At 44.9% G+C, this 19482-nt stretch overlaps 1 protein-coding gene across 2 annotated transcripts in view; it reads left to right on the top strand.

Annotated features, from left to right (window-relative positions):
• Positions 1-19482, top strand: part of SCAPER (S-phase cyclin A associated protein in the ER) — a 542550-nt gene that overhangs the window by 160791 nt on the left and 362277 nt on the right. For both annotated transcript variants that reach the window (XM_075345474.1, XM_075345473.1), the window contains exons 10-13: positions 389-550; positions 2930-3005; positions 11993-12110; positions 16941-17052. In XM_075345474.1, coding sequence (XP_075201589.1) covers positions 389-550; positions 2930-3005; positions 11993-12110; positions 16941-17052 — 468 coding nt within the window. The remainder of the gene's footprint in view (positions 1-388; positions 551-2929; positions 3006-11992; positions 12111-16940; positions 17053-19482) is intronic.

Here is a 19482-nt window from a genome sequence, read left to right as displayed (position 1 = left end):
AGGTTCTATGAATCTTTGCTGAGATTGTGTGATCGTGTCATTGATGTTCTGCTTTGCTGCCGCCTTTGCAGTTTATGTGACTGTGTAATGGCTCTGGTGCTGTGTGCTCACGGTGTAGGTGCCATTGAAGGGTGTGATGATGTGGAGACACATCACCCAAGCTGAGTAGTATAGGGTAACTGATAAAGGGGCGGTCATTGTGCTCTGTGCGCTCCATGATGATAATGAGGATATCCAAATCCTGGAAGTACCGGAAGAGAGGGGGCAAAATCATCGCTTGTACATGTCTCCCTAGCATTAAGAAAGGACCACAAAAACTGTTTTTACCTGTACATTCCTTCCTTATGATGGTTCTGATTTCACTGTTTGTGCTATTTTTTCCTCACAGTCCATGGCAGAGGTTCTTGCCAAAAAAGAAGAACTTGCTGATCGTCTGGAGAAAGCCAATGAAGAGGCCATAGCCAGTGCTATAGCGGAAGAAGAGCAGTTAACGAGAGAGATTGAGGCCGAGGAGAACGACATTGAAATAGACAATGAGAGTGAATTCTCGGTGCGTTCTACTTGGTGTGGTGATACCCCTCCATCCTCCGTATGCTGCGTCTTTAGGACACTGTATCCTGCCTGATCACATGTTCTCAGTCTCATAGAAGTACAACTAATGAGTTTATGAAGAGTCACACCACATGTGAGGCTAATAGATGAGCTCCGTGAGCCCACAATTCAGCCCATCATAACTGCTCTACAAGCAGAATACAGGCTATCCTAAATATCTGCTGGCATCTTCCTAAAGTTGGAAAACCCCTCAAACCTGTATTTTTTGTATTTGATAAATTCTGCTTGTAAAAGAAAAACAACGTATTGTTGCTGGGTACAAATATTTAATCAAGGCTTGTCTGGGTTCACAAAAAACACTATTCACCTCTTGTATTCCCCCAATTGGATCGTGACGCCCCAGTTGTCCAAGCTGGTCTTCGTTGACCTGCTGTCGGCATTTGACCACTGCAGTCAATCAGTGGCTGAGATTGACAGGTGATATCACAGAATCAGTGGATGGGTAAGGTGAGCAGTGTTTTTCTTACTTAAGGCCTTGTTCACACACTGCATTTTTACCCACGTTTTTTGCGTTTTTGCTGCAGAAATTTCTTGAGAATATGGTTGTAATCTTTCTGCAGACATTCCCCAGCAAAACCTATGGAAAAAAGAATAGCTGTGCGCACACTGCATTTTTTTTCTCAAGAACATTCTTTCTGCAGAATTTCTTGAGAAAAAGAATGTGCATGTCACTTCTTTTCTACAGGTACCTGTGTTTTTTGCCATAGATAATGGTAAAAAAACCCGCAGGGACCAACCTGCGGAAAAAACGCATCAAAAATGCGGTAAAAACTCATGCATTTTTCGGTGCGTTTTTTGACCACAAGTGCGCTAATCTTTCAGACTCTCAAGAAATTTTTTGAGAGAAATCCTTTTTCTAGTGTGCACAGGGCCTAAAGGAGTATTCCCATCTCCAAGATCCTATCCCAACATGTAGCTGGTGTAGTAATAATAATATTATTATTATCAAACACCTCCAATTAGAAATGTAGTATACTTCTTCTGATTCACTGTCTCTTACCTCATGTGCAGGGCATTGCAGGACCTTAGGTATCCTTAGTTATGACTACACATATAGTGTCAGACAGTTGCTAGTGGTCATAACCATGGATACTTAAGGTCCTGCAATGCCCTGCACATGAGGTAAATGACAGAGTGAAACAGTAGAACTATACTACATTTCTAATTGGAGATATTTGATATTATTATTAATATTACACCTATTACATATTGAGATAGGATCTTGAAGATGGGAATATCCCTTTAATTTTTAGTGTTTGTAGATCATTTTATTTTATATTTTCTTTAGAATCTGGACAACCCATTAAATTGTGGCTTTTCATTTCTGATATAGCAGGTGAAGGCGGTGGATAACTGTATTCCTTAGGCTAGGTTCACATTTCCGTTAAAATGTATCAGTCACAATCCGCGGCTATGGTAAACAACGGCATCCGTTTAGCGGATTCCGTTGTGTCCCATAGACTTGTATTAGTGGTGGATTGCGACTGATGACCTTGCGTTGCATCCGCTGCGCCGCAGTCAGTCGTATTTTTACTGACCGCCGGGCGCGAGCAACGCAGAATGTAACCTTTTTCTGGCCGTCAAAATTAATGCGCCGCACAGGAATCCATCGTCATCCGTCAAGCTTGTAATGGATGTCTATGGTTCTGGATTCCGTCGTAATCCGTCTTACAACGGAATCCAGCGCTGGATTCCATCATGCTCTACTGAGCATGCCCAGCAGGTTTGGCACACCCACTGGGCTGTCCCAAACACACACACGGATCATGACTGATCCGTCAAAAAACGGACGCACAGCGGATGCAACGGACGCAACGGATCAGTTTTTTCACAGGATTCCTGTGAAAGGAATCCTGTGAAAAACACATCCGTTGGTCAGTTGACATCTAAAAAACAACTGATCCGTTGCTGACGGATTTAAAACAGCGGAAATGTGAACCTAGCCTTATAGAGAGTCAGAATTGAAAAAATCTTAATATGAGAAAGCAAATATTTGCTTTTTACAGCACTATATAGTGTTCGGCTTTCTTATAATTGCTGTCATTGGTTTCTGTTGGGTTTTGCAGAGTAGCACGGTCTGCAGCGCTGTTCTTAATAATACCAGTACCTAATGGCTCCTTATGTAGGTCAGTGGGGTTTGTGTGTATAAACTGTGAATCCAGCGCATGGCGACATTGCGAACAATAGCCGTGGCTCTCTGGTGTGAACAAAGCCTTTAATGAAAGCTGTTATTTTAGATGTGTTTTTGACACCTCATCCACACACAGAAACTCATGCAGATAGTAATCAGTGTGTGAAATGTCTTCCTATATTGCAGGCGAGTATGTGCAGTGGAAGCATGTCATTCAGCGGTATGTCCATGGACTGGAATGAGGTTTTAGCAGATTATGAAGGTATGGTAAAAAAAATAAAAATGTTAATGTGTGAATTGCACTTGTTACTTAAAGTCAGATTTTGTAGTTTTGAAATGTTATTAATCAACAAGTCAATCGGATAAGGCTAATCATACACGGCTTCCTACAAACAGCAAACACTGTTTTAATAGTCAGCGTAGGAGATTTGCTATTGTGTTCAGGTCCTATACAATGTAGGTATATGTGATGTATAGTTTTCTGGTGATAGTCACATGTATTAATAGAATGTAAGTTATCCTTGATAAATTTGTTTCTTTCTGTTTTCTCACTAATTTAATTTATGTCTGTACTTGGAAGGGACAGATAGCAAGACAGGATCTGTACAGAATTCTCCAGATCCTCATGCATGTAGTAAGGCCAGAAACACATTAAAGGGCTGATGGTATTACACTGATTTATCGACCAGTCCTGATCTGTGAAAAGTTGGGTGATCTTTAGAAATCTAGCATCTGTTAAATAACTCCTGCTGAAGTTTCAGCAAAAACTGTTAATGGCTTAAAACACTTAATACAACAACCAACCTCATAACTGTATCAATGTGTGTATATGTATGGTATATACAGTGGGTACGGAAAGTATTCAGACCCCTTTAAATTTTTCACTCTGTTTCATTGCAGCCATTTAGTAAATTCAAAAAAAGTTCATTTTTTTCTCATTAATGTGCACTCTGCACCCCATCTTGATAGAAAAAAAACAAATGTAGAAATTTCTGTAAATTTATTGTACACGAAAAACTGAAATATCACATGGTCATAAGTATTCAGACCCTTTGCTCAGTATTGAGTAGAAGCACCTTTTGAGCTAGTATAGTCATGAGTCTTTTTGGGAATGATGCATTAAGTTTTTCACACCTGGATTTGGGGATCCTCTGCCATTCTTCCTTGCAGATCCTCTCCAGTTCTGTCAGGTTGGATGGTGAACGTTGATGGACAGTCATTTTCAGGTTTCTCCAGAGATGCTCAATTGGATTTAGGTCAGGGCTTTGGCTGGGCCAGTCAAGAATGGTCACAGAATTTTCTTTGTCGCTCTATTGGGAGACCCAGACAATTGGGTGTATAGCTACTGCCTCCGGAGGCCACACAAAGTATTACACTTAAAAGTGTAAGGCCCCTCCCCTTCTGCCTATACACCCCCCGTGGGATCACGGGCTCCTCAGTTTTCATGCTTTGTGCGAAGGAGGTCAGACATCCACGCATAGCTCCACTGTTTTAGTCAGCAGCAGCTGCTGACTATGTCGGATGGAAGAAAAGAGGGCCCATACTAGGGCCCCCAGCATGCTCCCTTCTCACCCCACTTTTGTCGGCGGTGTTTGTTAAGGTTGAGGTACCCATTGCGGGTACGGAGGCTGGAGCCCACATGCTGCTTTCCTTCCCCATCCCCCTCAGGGCTCTGGGTGAAGTGGGATCTTACCGGTCTCCAGGCACTGAGACCGGGCTCCATCCACAGACCCGGAGAACCTGCTGGATATGGAGCTGAGTATCGTCAGGGACAGGGCCCTGCTACATTAAGGTACTCTGTGTCCCCGTACAAATCGCGCACACACACACCAGCATTGCTGGGTGTGTTAGTGCGCCGGGGACAACAGCGCGGAGCGCTTGTGCTATTACTCACTGCAGCTTTGCTGAGTGAGTTAATGTATTGGGAACTGCCGCGCCGGCCGCTGCTGGCTGTTTTTACACTGCGGCGCGGCTGGGACTTGTGTTGCGCCGGGGACGTCCGCGCTGGCCGTGCACATAGGACGGCCGCGCTTATTACTCGAGTCCCCGGCTTTGCGGCCTAGTTTCGTTTCGTTCCCGCCCCCAGGCCTGCCAGTCAGGGGAGGGGCGGGACGCTGTACAGAACGTCAGCGCCGAGGGCTGGAGTCTGCTTAGCATACTCCAGCCCCCTCACTGGACACAGTGGGACGCCAGTTTCCCGCACTTTGTCTGGGGCACGCCCACGGCCCGCCCCTCTCCACAGGACGCCGGCAGCCATTCCTGTTTGCAGTCTGAGCTGGAGAAGAGAGACAAGCTCTGGGACACCCAGTCACAGGATTCTGGCGACCACACACCCGCTTTTGAGCGGGCGGTAAGCAGCACCTGAAGTGCTGACCCCACTAATGCCGAAGTGTTCATTTGTACTTTATGCTTGTATGCTATACATTGCACTGTACGGTCGCTATTCTTGGCTATATACCCTCCTAGATGGCTAGACAACAGCATGTCGTCCGCAAAAAGCAAGGGTGCCAAGGCACAGGCTTTCTTTGCTGCTTGTACTGCATGTGAGGCTGTTCTACCGGCAGATTTCACTGACCCCCATTGTGTGCAATGCTCCCCTGTAGCACTTGCTCAGCCGGGGTCTCTGCTAGAGGTGGCCCAAGGAGAACCACCTGTGAACACTGTCCAGGTGGCAGGGACGGAGGACTTTGCAGTCCAGACCGGTAACTCAGACCATGGGCACTGTTGATTCAATGCTCCCTGGCCCCCCTCATTTGGAACAAATCCGTGCTCCGGGGGGGTCCCATGCATCCCAGGGTGAAGGCTCTGACATGGACGACAGTCCCAGACAGCCTAAGCGAGCTCGCTGGGAGCGGCCCTCGACTTCATCACACTGGTCAGGGTCCCAGCAGGAGGACTCTCTGTATGATGAGGCAGACGTAGCTGATCAGGATTCTGATCCTGAGACCGCTCTCAATCTGGATACACCTGATGGTGACGCCATAGTGAATGATCTTATAGCGTCCATCAATGGAATGTTAGATATTTCTCCCTCAGCTCCTCCAGTGGAGGAGTCAGCTTCACAGCAGGAGAAATTCCATTTCAGGTATCCCAAGCGTAAATTGAGTACTTTTCTTGACCACTCTGACTTCAGAGAAGCAGTTCAGAAACACCACGCTTATCCAGATAAGCGTTTCTCCAAACGTCTTAAGGATACACGTTATCCCTTTCCCCCTGACGTGGTCAAGAGCTGGACCCGGTGTCCAAAGGTGGATCCTCCAATCTCCAGGCTTGCGACTAGATCCATAGTTGCAGTGGACGATGGGGCTTCACTTAAAGATGCCACTGACAGACAGATGGAGCTCTGGTTGAAATCCATCTATGAAGCTATCGGCACGTCGTTTGCTCCGGCATTCGCAGCCGTATGGGCACTCCAAGCTATTTCAGCTGGTCTTGCGCAGATTGACACTGTCACACGTACATCTGTTCCGCAAGTAGCGTCCTTAACCTCTCAAATGTCTGCATTTGCGTCTTACGCTATTAATGCTGTCCTGGACTCTACGAGCCGTACGGCAGTGGCGTCCGCCAACTCTGTGGTTTTACGCAGAGCCTTGTGGTTAAGGGAATGGAAGGCAGATTCTGCTTCCAAAAAGTGCTTAACCAGTTTGCCATTTTCTGGTGACAGACTGTTTGGTGAGAGATTGGATGAAATCATTAAACAGTCCAAGGCTAAGGATTCTTCCTTACCCCAGCCCAAACCTAACAAACCCCAACAGAGGAGGGGACAGTCGAGGTTTCGGTCCTTTCGAGGCTCGGGCAGGTCCCAATTCTCCTCGTCCAAAAGGACTCAAAAGGATCAGAGGAGCTCAGATTCTTGGCGGGCTCAGTCACGCCCAAAGAAGGCAGCCGGAGGAACCGCTACCAAGGCGGCTTCCTCATGACTTTCGGCCTCCTCTCTCCGCATCCTCGGTCGGTGGCAGGCTCTCCCGCTTTGGGGACATTTGGCTGCCACAGGTCAAAGGCCGTCGGGTGAGAGACATTCTGTCTCACGGGTACAGGATAGAGTTCAGTTCTCGTCCTCCGACTCGATTCTTCAGAACTTCTCCACCTCCCGACCGAGCCGGTGCTCTTCTGCAGGCGGGTGCTCTCTAAAGGCAGAAGGAGTGGTGATCCCTGTTCCTCTTCAGGAGCAAGGTCACGGTTTTTACTCCAATTTGTTTGTGGTGCCAAAAAAGGACGGGTCTTTCCGTCCTGTTCTGGACCTAAAACTGCTCAACAAGCATGTGAAAACCAGGCGGTTCCGGATGGAATCCCTCCGCTCCGTCATCGCCTCAATGTCTCAAGGAGATTTCCTAGCATCAATAGACATCAAGGATGCTTATCTCCACGTGCCGATTGCTCCAGAGCACCAGCGTTTTCTACGCTTCGTTATAGGAGACGAACACCTTCAGTTCGTAGCCCTGCCTTTCGGTCTGGCGACAGCCCCACGGGTCTTCACCAAGGTCATGGCAGCAGTAGTAGCAGCCCTGCACTCTCAGGGTCACTCTGTGATCCCTTACTTGGACGATCTACTTGTCAAGGCACCCTCTCAAGAGGCATGCCAACACAGCCTGAACGTTGCGCTGGAGACTCTCCAGAGTTTCGGGTGGATCATCAACTTTTCAAAGTCAATTCTGACCCCGACCCAATCGCTAACATATCTTGGCATGGAGTTTCATACTCTCTCAGCGATAGTGAAACTTCCGCTGGACAAACAGCGTTCACTTCAGACAGGGGTGCAATCTCTCCTTCAAGCCAGTCGCACCCCTTGAGACGCCTCATGCACTTCCTAGGGAAGATGGTAGCAGCAATGGAGGCAGTCCCTTTCGCGCAGTTTCATCTGCGTCCACTACAATGGGACATTCTCCGCCAATGGGACGGGAAGTCGACGTCCCTCGACAGGAACGTCTCCCTTTCTCAGGCGGCCAAGGAATCTCTTCGGTGGTGGCTTCTTCCCACCTCATTGTCAAAAGGAAAGTCCTTCCTACCCCCATCCTGGGCGGTGGTCACGACAGACGCGAGTCTATCAGGGTGGGGAGCAGTTTTTCTCCACCACAGGGCTCAAGGCACGTGGACTCAGCAGGAGTCCACCCTTCAGATCAATGTTCTGGAAATCAGAGCAGTGTATTTTGCCCTACAAGCCTTCCAGCAGTGGCTGGAAGGCAAGCAGATCCGAATTCAGTCGGACAACTCCACAGCGGTGGCATACATCAACCACCAAGGGGGGACACGCAGTCGGCAAGCCTTCCAGGAAGTCCGGCGGATTCTGACGTGGGTGGAAGACACGGCATCCACCATATCCGCAGTTCACATCCCGGGCGTAGAAAACTGGGAAGCAGACTTCCTCAGTCGCCAGGGTATGGACGCAGGGGAATGGTCTCTTCACCCGGACGTGTTTCAGGAGATCTGTCGCCGCTGGGGGATGCCGGACGTCGACCTAATGGCGTCCCGGCACAACAACAAGGTCCCAGCTTTCATGGCACGGTCTCACGATCACAGAGCTCTGGCGGCGGACGCCTTAGTTCAAGATTGGTCGCAGTTCCGGCTCCCTTATGTGTTTCCACCTCTGGCGCTGTTGCCCAGAGTGCTACGCAAGATCAGGTCCGACTGCCGCTGCGCCATCCTCGTCGCTCCAGACTGGCCAAGGAGGTCGTGGTACCCGGATCTGTGGCATCTCACGGTAGGACAACCGTGGGCACTACCGGACCGGCCAGACTTGCTGTCTCAAGGGCCGTTTTTCCATCTGAATTCTGCGGCCCTGAACCTGACTGTGTGGCCATTGAGTCCTGGATCCTAGCGTCTTCAGGATTATCTCAAGAGGTCATTGCCACCATGAGACAGGCTAGGAAACCAACCTCTGCCAAGATCTACCACAGGACGTGGAAGATATTCTTAGCTTGGTGCTCTGCTCAGGAAGTTTCTCCCTAGCCATTTGCATTGCCTACTTTTCTTTCCTTCCTGCAATCCGGGTTGGAAAAAGGTTTGTCGCTCGGCTCCCTTAAATGACAAGTCTCTGCGCTATCTGTATTTTTTCAGAAGCGCCTGGCCAGACTCCCACAGGTACGCACGTTCCTGCAAGGGGTTTGTCATATCGTCCCTCCTTACAAGCGGCCGTTAGAGCCCTGGGATCTGAACAGGGTTCTAATTGCTCTCCAGAAGCCGCCTTTCGAGCCTATGAGGGATGTTTCCCTTTCTCGCCTTTCACAGAAAGTGGCCTTTCTAGTAGCGGTCACGTCTCTTCGGAGAGTGTCTGAGCTAGCAGCGCTGTCATGCAAATCTCCCTTCCTGGTGTTTCACCAGGACAAGGTGGTTCTGCGCCCGATTCCGGAGTTTCTCCCTAAGGTGGTATCCCCCTTTCATCTCAATCAGGATATCTCCTTACCTTCTTTGTGTCCTCATCCAGTTCATCAATGTGAAAGAGATTTGCATTTGTTGGATCTGGTGAGAGCACTCAGAATCTACATTTCCCGCACGGCGCCCCTGCGCCGCTCGGATGCACTCTTTGTCCTTGTCGCTGGTCAGCGTAAAGGGTTGCAAGCTTCCAAATCCACCCTGGCTCGGTGGATCAAGGAACCAATTCTTGAAGCCTACCGTTCTGCTGGGCTTCCGGTTCCCTCAGGGCTGAAGGCCCATTCTACCAGAGCCGTGGGTGCGTCCTGGGCATTACGGCACCAGGCTACGGCTCAGCAGGTGTGCCAGGCGGCTACCTGGTCGAGTCTGCACATTTTTACCAAGCATTATCAGGTGCATACCTACGCTTCGGCGGACGCCAGCCTAGGTAGACGAGTCCTTCAGGCGGCGATTGCCCCCATGTAGGAAAGGGCCGTTTTACGGCCCTATCACGAGGTATTATTTTACCCACCCAGGGATTGCTTTTGGACATCCCAATTGTCTGGGTCTCCCAATAGAGCGACAAAGAAGGGAATTTTGTTTACTTACCGTAAATTCCTTTTCTTCTAGCTCTAATTGGGAGACCCAGCACCCGCCCCTGTTTTTTTGTGTACACATGTTGTTCATGTTGAATGGTTTCAGTTCTCCGATATTCCTTCGGATTGAATTTGCTTAAACCAGTTTATTGGCTTTCCTCCTTCTTGCTTTTGCACTAAAACTGAGGAGCCCGTGATCCCACGGGGGGTGTATAGGCAGAAGGGGAGGGGCCTTACACTTTTAAGTGTAATACTTTGTGTGGCCTCCGGAGGCAGTAGCTATACACCCAATTGTCTGGGTCTCCCAATTAGAGCTAGAAGAAAAGGAATTTACGGTAAGTAAACAAAATTCCCTTCGTTCTGAAGCCACTGCTTTGTTATTTTATCTGTGTGCTTAGGGTCATTGACTTGTTGGAAGGTGAACATTTGGCCAAGTCTGAGGTCCAGAGCACTTTGGAAGAGGTTTTCTTCCAGAATATCTCTATACTTGGCCGCATTCATCTTTCCTTCAGTTGCAACCAGTCATCCTGTCCCTGCAGCTGAAAAACACCCCCATAGCATGATGCTGCCACCACCATGTTTCACTGTTGGGATTGTATTGGGCAGGTGATGAGCAGTGCCTGGTTTTCTCCACACATACCGCATAGAATTATCACCAGAAAGTTCTATCTTCATCTCATCAGACCAAAGAATCTTATTTCTCTTAGTCTGGGAATCCTTCATGTGTTTTTTTTCAAACTCTGTGGGGGCTTTCATATGTCTTGCACTGAGGAGAGGCTTCTGTCAGGCCATTAAGGCCTGACTGGTGGAGGGCTGCAGTGATAGTTGACTTTGTGGAACTTTCTCCCATCTCCCTACTGCATCTCTGGAGCTCAGCCATTGTGATCTTGGGGTTTTTATTTACCTCTCTCACCAAGGTAAAGGTAGAGGAAAAGCTCTATTGGTCCCAAACTTCTTTCATTTAACCTATTATCTACCATTGTCCTTTTTGTGGGACGCCTAATCTTTTGCTTAAAATTAATTAAATTAATTAAACTATTAATTCATTTAATTTATACATTACATTTATTAATTTTGCTTAAATTTCATTTTAATTTTTAATATTTTTTTTCATTAAAAATCTGTCATTTAATAAAAAAAAAAAAAAGAAAATTTCTAATTTGGCAAGTAATGGGTTAAGGATTATGGAGGCCACTGTGCTCTTAGGTACTTTGAGTACTGCAGAAATTCTTTTGTAACCTTGGCTAGATCTGTACCTTGCCACAATTCTGTCTCTGAGCTCTGTGGGCAGTTCCTTTGACCTCATGATTCTCATTTGGCCTGACATGCACTGTGAGCTGTGAGGTCTTATATAGACAGGTGTGTGCCTTTCCAAATCAAGTGCTATCAATTTAATTAAACACAGCTGGACTCCAATGAAGGAGTAGAACCATCTCAAGGAGGATGACAAGAAAATAGACAGCATGTGACTTAAACATAAGTATCTGAGCAAAGGGTCTGAATACTTATGACCATGTGATATTTCAGTTTTTCTTGTTTAATAAATTTGCAAAACTTTCTACATTTCTGTGGTTTTTTTTTCTGTCAAGATGGGGTGCAGAGTGTACATTAATGAGAAAAAAAAATGAACTTATTTGAATTTACCAAATGGCTGCAATGAAGCAAAGAGTGAAACATTTAAAGGGGTCTTAATACTTTCCGTACCCACTGTATAATATAGTCATGGATGAAAGTGTTGGCACCCTTGAAATTGTTCCAGAGAATGAAGTATTTCTCCCAGAAAATTATTGGAATTACACGTTTTGTTATACACGTCATTGTCCTTTGCGTGTATTACAACAGCACCCAAACAAAAACAGAGGAAAAAGACAAATTTGATATAAATTTAGACAAACCTCTGAAAATGGGCCGGATAAAATTGTTGGCACCTTCATCAAGTCTGTCTGGCATTACATAAGTTAAGAAGGTTTTGCACAAGCCTACAACTAAAGAAGATCTGTGGTTAGATCTCCAAGATGTTTGGAACAACCTCCCTGACAAGTTCCTTTAAAACTATTGTATCTAAAACTAATGCTGTTGTGAAACAAAGCGCACTCACATCCAGTATTGAATTAATTTAGATTCTGTTTTTTTCAGTCATTATCCATGTTGTTTCACCTTCGTATGTTTAGAGCATTCTTACTTTGGGCATTTTGCTTCATATTTAAATCCATTTGTTTTTATTTTCCTTTTGGTGGAGGGTGTTTTTGAAGCTTTTGTGGTAAATGGGTTGTAAATGTATTAATGAAATGGGTTTCTTTTGAAGCACGTGAGTCTTGGAGACAGAACACATCCTGGGGTGATATTGTAGAAGAAGAACCCTCTAGGCCACCTGGTCACGGAATCCATATGCATGAAAAACTGTCTTCACCATCAAGGAAAAGGTCAGCTTTCTATACAGTACCCCCAGACAAGCTGAATTTGTTCCCTCAGTTGGCGGCTAGAAAGTAGATCATAATCTAACCCTTATTGACATGTGGTGTACATATCCATCACACTAGGTTCAGGTCTATGGAATGGCTGAGGCGCTGACTCCATGCTATACCCGGCATATAAAAGCATAGATTGGAGCTAAACCAAGTTCTGATCGCTGCTGTTAACCACTTAAATGCCACTTTCTGTCTCTGACAGCAGCATTTCTGGTGCATTTCAGGTGAAATCCCCCATGATCTGTTTGCAGGATGCTAATCGCTTGCTATAGTAGTTAGAGCCCTCCTGAAGGCCCAAGTGACTGTCATTTTGTTCTTGTGCGAAGCCCAATCACTAGGAAAAGCCATCCGGAGTTGGCACCGGACTAGTCTCTTCTCTCCCTATGGTCCTTGGCCACCATCAAAGTAAACTGTCTTTGAAGTGCCAAACTGTTTAAGAGAAAATGAAACCTGGCTACAATTGTGCAACCAGGCTCTGATTCCTGCTGCCCATGGATTGAGCAGCATGAAAAAGGTAAAACGTTCACTTTAAAAATAAAAAAAATGAAAGAGAATCTGTCACCAGGATTTAAAACCCCAAACTATTTTTCTGATATGCAAATGAGGCTGTAGATGTGAAGCCTTGGTCACTCCAGCTCTATTCCCTGCCCTTTTGCCGCCTGCTCATGCTTGACTGACAGCTTCTATACTATGTATCTTCAGGCTAAGGAGCCGTCAGTGAAGCAAGAGGAAACTGCTCTGGACACAGAATAGAGCTGGAGTGACAGTGGCATAAGAGCAACATGTACATAGTAATAGTTTGGGGAGGTTAGTATATTTGGTATAACCATTTCTGTTAAATATTGATCTATCAAAATATGCAATTATTTGAATACAGTAAAAAAAGGGAATGGAAAAATAAAAAAGTTGTCATGTGCAATGAATGCCGTGAAAATAAAACCGAAAAAACCATATCAGAATTGCCATTTTTTGCTAATTTTTTCTGCAATTGTATTTTTTTTTCTCCATTTTTCAGTAAACTGTTTGGGAAAATGAATCGTATAATTTAATGCTATCACTCAATCCACAATAAAACAAGTTCTATGACTCTTAGAAGAAGGGCAGGAAAAAATGAATTGTCTAAAATGAAAATTGGCCATGGTGGGAAAGAGATAAAGATGTATTCCCATCTCAGACATTTATGGCATACCGTATGTTTTACATATTACGTAGATGCAAGTCGCTTGTCTTCATGGTGATGCAAGCTGTGGTCTGGTGGAGCCTTCATCAGATTTTCTTGGCTTGTCCTACTACTAAAGAAACTTTTTGGCTTTACAAGAAAAAATGACCCATAAGACACAACTTACCTGATTTTCCTAATATAATTTAAAGCCACCAGCCATAACTGCTCTAAAACCTCCATCCATTGACCTGTATCTAATCTCAAGCTCCCACTGAATATGCCAAAAAATACCTTATAAACGTCTGGAATATGGCACAGTCCAATAGGCATCTTTTAGTACTTTTCTCAGCGCCTCCTCAATCCCTGCAGCTGCTCTCTTTATGGCCTGATTAATGTATATAACAGGTCCTACATAATCTACCGATGGGTGCGACTCTTGTACCTGCGCAGTTGGAGCGCAGGTGGTGCTGTGTTTTCATCTTTCTACCCTACTAAGGGCAGAGCAATGTCCTATAATGCACCGGCACCTAAAAAAAACAAAAGTGAAGCTGGCGCATGCACAGTACAGTACAGAACTTTGCTCTGCCTTTAGTAGGGCAGCGCTTAGTACGCCTGTGCTTTAACTGCGCAGATACAAGTTTTGTGGCAATCTGTGGATGGACTAGGATGCAAACCTTCACTTCAATCAAGCCATGAGGACAGCAGCTGCAGGCATTGAGAGAGTGATGAGGAGAAAATGCTCATTGGATGGGAACGCGCCATATGCCAGAACCATATAAGTTATTTTTTGCATATGAAGGGGGAGTTTGGTGCTTAGATACAGCTAGCTGGACTCCAGTAATACAGCATATAATGGTGGTGGCCTTAGGGGTACTTTGCACGCTGCGACATCGCTAGCCGATGGTTGCGATGCCGAGCGCGATAGTCCCCGCCCCCGTCGCACATGCAATATCTTGTGATAGCTGCCGTAGCGAACATTATCGCTACGGGAGCTTCACACACACTTACCTGCCCTGTGACGTCGCTCTGGCCGGCGACCCACCTCCTTCTTAAGGGGGCGGGTCGTGCGGCATCACAGCAACGTCACACGGCAGGCGGCCAATAAAAGCGGAGGGGCGGAGATGAGCGGGACGTAAGCATCCCGCCCACCTCCTTCCTTCCTCCTAGCCGGTGGAGGCAGGTAAGGAGAAGTTCCTCACTCCTACGGCTTCATACACAGCGATGTGTGCTGCCGCAGGAACGAGGAACTACATTGTACCTGTCGCTGCAGCGAAATTATGAAAATGACCGACACTACACAGATCACCGATTTACGACGCTTTTGCGATCGTTTATCGGTGCATCTAGGCTTTACACGTTGCGACGTCGTTACTGGCGCTGGATGTGCGTCACTTTCGATTTGACCCCGACGACATCGCAGCAGCGATGTCATAACATGCAAAGTACCCCTTAGTTTATGTAGGGGAAACCTGGTGATAAGTTCACTTTACGCAAAAAAATGTTCCTTTTTTAAAGACGTTAAATAGTTTAGTCTTTGATTACATTGGTTGAACACCAGTGCATCTGCATTTAGAAAGCGAACTATAATGGCAAATTGATATAATAAGCTATTAATGACTGATTGGAGCAAGTCTGACGGTTTACACCCTACCTATAATGATCCCGTTCTTATGTATTTGACTCTATTGGAGAGAGCGGGCACTTTTCAATAATATTCACTTCTCTAGGGTGAGCAGATAGCTTTTTATATATATATATATATATATATATATATATATATATATACACACACACAAAGTGCCATGTGAAAGTATTCGGCCCCCTTGAATTTTTCAACCTTTTCCCACATTTCAGGCTTTTGAATTGGGGCGTGCAATATTATTCGGCCCCTTTACTTTCATTGCAGCAAACTCACTCCTAAAGTTGAGGATCTCTGAATGATCCAATGTTGTCCTAAATGACTGATGATGATAAATATAAGCCACCTGTGTGTAATCTAGTCTCTGTATAAATGCACCTGCTCTGTGATTGTCTCAGTGTCCTGTTTAAAGCACAGAGAGCATCATGAAGACCAAGGAACACAACAGGCAGGTCCGTGATACTGTTCTGGAGAAGTTTAAAGCTGGATTTGGTTACAAAAATATTTCCAAAACTTTAAACATCCCAAGAAGCACTTTGCAAGCGATCATATTGAAATGGAAGGAGTATCATACCTCTGCAAATCTACCAAGACCTGGCCGTCCCTCAAAAATTTAATCTCAAACAAGGAGAAGACTGATCAGAGATGCAGCCAAGAGGCCCATGATCACTCTGGATGATCTTCAGAGATCTACAACTGAGGTGGGAGAGTCTGTCCATAGGACAACAATCAGTCGTACACTGCACAAATCTGGACTTTGTGGAAGAGTGGCAAGAAGAAAGCCATTTCTCAAAGATATCCATAAAAAGTGTTGTTTAAAGTTTGCCACAAGTCACCTGGGAGACACACCAAACATGTGGAAGAAGGTGATCTTGTCAGATGAAACCAAAATCAAACTTTTTGGGCACAATGTCTGTTTTGCTAAATTCTACTAAAAAGGGGGCTGAAAGCCCGTACTTAGGAAGCGCTCACTGATATCCTAATCAGGCACGAATACTAATATTCTTTATAGCAAGATACTATTTATTTTAATAGCACATGGATATGTTTGGCGTAAAAGCAACACAGCTCATCACCCTTAACACACCATCCCCACTGTCAAACATGGTGGTGGCAGCATTGATGGTTTGGGACTGCTTTTCTTCAGCAGGGACAGGGAAGATGGTTAAAATTGATGGGAAGATGAATAGAGCCAAATACAGGACCAGTCTTCAAGAAAACCTGTTGGAGTCTGCAAAAGACCTGAGACTGGAACGGAGATGATCCCAAACATAAAGCAAAAATCTACAATGGAATGTTCACAAATAAATGTATCCAGGTGTTAGAATGGCCAAGTGAAAGCCCAGACCTGAATAAAATCGAGAATCTGTGGAAAGAGATGAAAACTGCTGTTCACAAACGCTCTCCTTCCAACCTCACTGAGCTCCAGCTATTTGCAAAGGAAGAATGGGCAAGAATTTCAGTCTCTCGATGTGCAAAACTGATAGACACATACCCCAAGCGACTGCAGCTGTAATCGCAGCAAAAGGTGGCGCTACAAAGTATTAACTTAAAGGGGCCGAATAATATTGCATGCCCCAATTTTCAGTTTATTATTTTTTATAAAAGTTTAAAATAAGGAATAAATTTCATTCAACTTCACAATTGTGTCCCACTTGTTATTGATTCTTCACCATAACATTAACGTTTTTATCTTTATGTTTGAAGTCTTGATTGTTGGAAAAGGTTGAAAAATTCAAGGGGGCCGAATACTTTCGCACTATATATATATATATATATATATATATATATATTGTATAATTATAAAATTAGGAGTTGGATAGTCAATAGACCATGGAACTGATATGCCTCCAGTAAAGCAGCTTAGTCCTAGTAGGGAATCCAGTTGTCGAAATATTGGTTGTACATTTTAGACTATGTAGGAGGAAGGTTTCCGTCAGTCCACTCCAGGGCTATAGATCACAATTGTCTTTATCTTTTGTAGAACAATTGCCGAATCCAAAAAGAAGCACGAAGAGAAACAACGAAAAGCACAACAGCTGAGAGAGAAGCTGCAAGAAGAGAAAGCTCTCAAGCTACAGAAACTTCTAGAAAGAGTGAGTACAGATAGTCTTTCAGGTAAAAAGGACAATTAGGGCCTTTATTGCAGACGTGTGGCCCAAGCTGTAGACTGGAATGCGGTCCTTGTGTTGTGCCATCATCCTGACCTTTTGCTGCCCATTTTGTATTTGGACTAAAGGGCCAGAAGCTTTATTACGCTATATAGTGTCACTCCATCTGATTGTGTTATGACGCAGATCTGTTACTAAATCTGTTTTGCCTGATTAATGCTGTTCCAGGAAAGAAGCACCTGGGAACATTGAAGAATAGACAACTGTGTTTCCCTATCATTTTCAAAACACGTATCCAGCATTTTCTAGGGGTTAAAACCAGGCATGCAGCAAGCAAGACATTTAAGTCTAACTGGTCTGCTTACATTGCTACCACAGTTATTTACAGAAGCATCATTTGGCATTTTAAACACTTTCTCCATAACAGCATGCTGTATTTTTTAGATTATATGAAACATGTTTAGCAACAAGAAATCTTGGTAAAATGTGTCTCCCTTTAGTTCAGAAGCAGGTTTTTAGGATGAGGATACTTTCACAGTGTCCTTCCTATCACTAAGAGAACATCCTATCACTGATCAGCCTGATTGGTGCAGAGCAGGAGAAGAAGCTACCAGGGTCTGCACATCACTAAGGCTGCACGGAGGCTGCAGCTTCTGACTAGCTGAAGGACCTTTACCGTGAAGCGATCAGTTGCATGCCTGGAAAAAACTTCCAAATGTGGCAGTTTGTGTGTGTAGCAAAGGTGTATAAGTTTTTTATATATCTGAGCTGTGTGTGTTGATGTAGCTGAGCTGTGTGTTGGTGTAGCTGAGCTGTGTGTGGATTGATGTAGCTGAGGTGTGTGTGCATGTAGCAAAGCTGTGTGTGTGCACATGGAGAAGATTGTGTTTGTTCTTGTAGCATTGCTGTGTGTATGTAACAGAGATGTGAGTGTAAAGGTATGTATGTAGCAGAGCTGTGTGTATGTAAAAGATATGTTGAGTGTAAAGTTGTGTGTATGTAACAGAGCTTTGTGTAACAGAAATGCAAGTGTAAAGTTATGTGTATGTAGCAGAGCTGTGTGTATGTAACAGATGTGAGTGTAAAGTTGTGTGTATGTAACAGATGTGAGTGTAAAGTTGTGTGTAGAGATGTGAGTGTAAAGTTGTGTGTATGTAACAGATGTGAGTATAAAGTTGTAAGTATGTAAGAGAGCTGTGTGTATGTAACAGATGTGAGTGTAAAGTTGTGTGTAGGTAACAGATGTGAGTGTAAAGTTGTGTATGTAGCAGAGCTGTGTGTGTGTAACAAATGTGAGTGTAAAGTTGTGTATGTAGCAGAGCTGTGTGTGTGTAACAAATGTGAGTGTAAAGTTGTGTATGTAGCAGAGCTGTGTGTGTGTAACAAATGTGAGTGTAAAGTTGTGTATGCAGCAGAGCTGTGTGTGTGTAACAAATGTGAGTGTAAAGTTGTGTATGTAGCAGAGCTGTGTGTGTAACAAATGTGAGTGTAGAGTTGTGTATGTAGCAGAGCTGTGTGTGTAACAGATGTGAGTGTAAAGTTGTGTATGTAGCAGAGCTGTGTGTGTAAAGTTGTGTGTATGTAGCAGAGCTGTGTGTGTAACAGATGTGAGTGTAAAGTTGTGTGTATGTAGCAGAGCTGTGTGTGTGTAACAGATGTGAGTGTAAAGTTGTGTATGTAGCAGAGCTGTGTGTATGTAACAGATGTGAGTATAAAGTTGTGTGTATGTAACAGAGCTGTGTGTGTCACAGACATGTGAGTGTAATGTTTTGTGTATGTAGCAGAGCTATGTGTATGTAGCAGAGCTGTGTGTATGTAGCAGAGCTGTGTGTATGTAACAGACATGTGAGTGTAAAGTTATGTGTATGTAGCAGAGCTGTGTATATGTAACAGGTGTTAGTATATACTGTAGAGCGGAGTGTGACTGCACTGTGCATGCAGCAGTTTTGTGTATATATGTGCACTGCGGAGAGTTTACATAGTATGTGTGCCATAAATCTATATAAAACGCGTGCTGCATATAAACACTAACAGGAGAACTATCACCTCCTATTCTAGCCTTCTGCATTATATTAGTGATATTGACACCACCAATTTTTTTACTACAACAGGAATATTTTAATTAGTAGGAAATATATTTTCTTTGTCGCTCCATTGGGAGACCCAGACAATCGGGTGTATAGCTACTGCCTCCGGAGGCCACACAAAGTATTACACTTAAAAGTGTAAACCCCTCCCCTCTGCTATACACCCTCCCGTGCATCACGGGCTCCTCAGTTTTTATGCTTTGTGCACGAAGGAGGCACACATCCACGCATAGCTCCACAACTTAGTCAGCAGCAGTTGCTGACTATATCGGATGGAAGAAAAGTGGGCCCATATAGGGCCCCCAGCATGCTCCCTTCTCACCCCACT

Source organism: Anomaloglossus baeobatrachus, chromosome 4, assembly GCF_048569485.1.
Source record: "Anomaloglossus baeobatrachus isolate aAnoBae1 chromosome 4, aAnoBae1.hap1, whole genome shotgun sequence".
NCBI classification, from domain to species: Eukaryota; Metazoa; Chordata; class Amphibia; order Anura; family Aromobatidae; genus Anomaloglossus; species Anomaloglossus baeobatrachus.
This window is presented reverse-complemented; position numbering and strand designations above follow the sequence as displayed.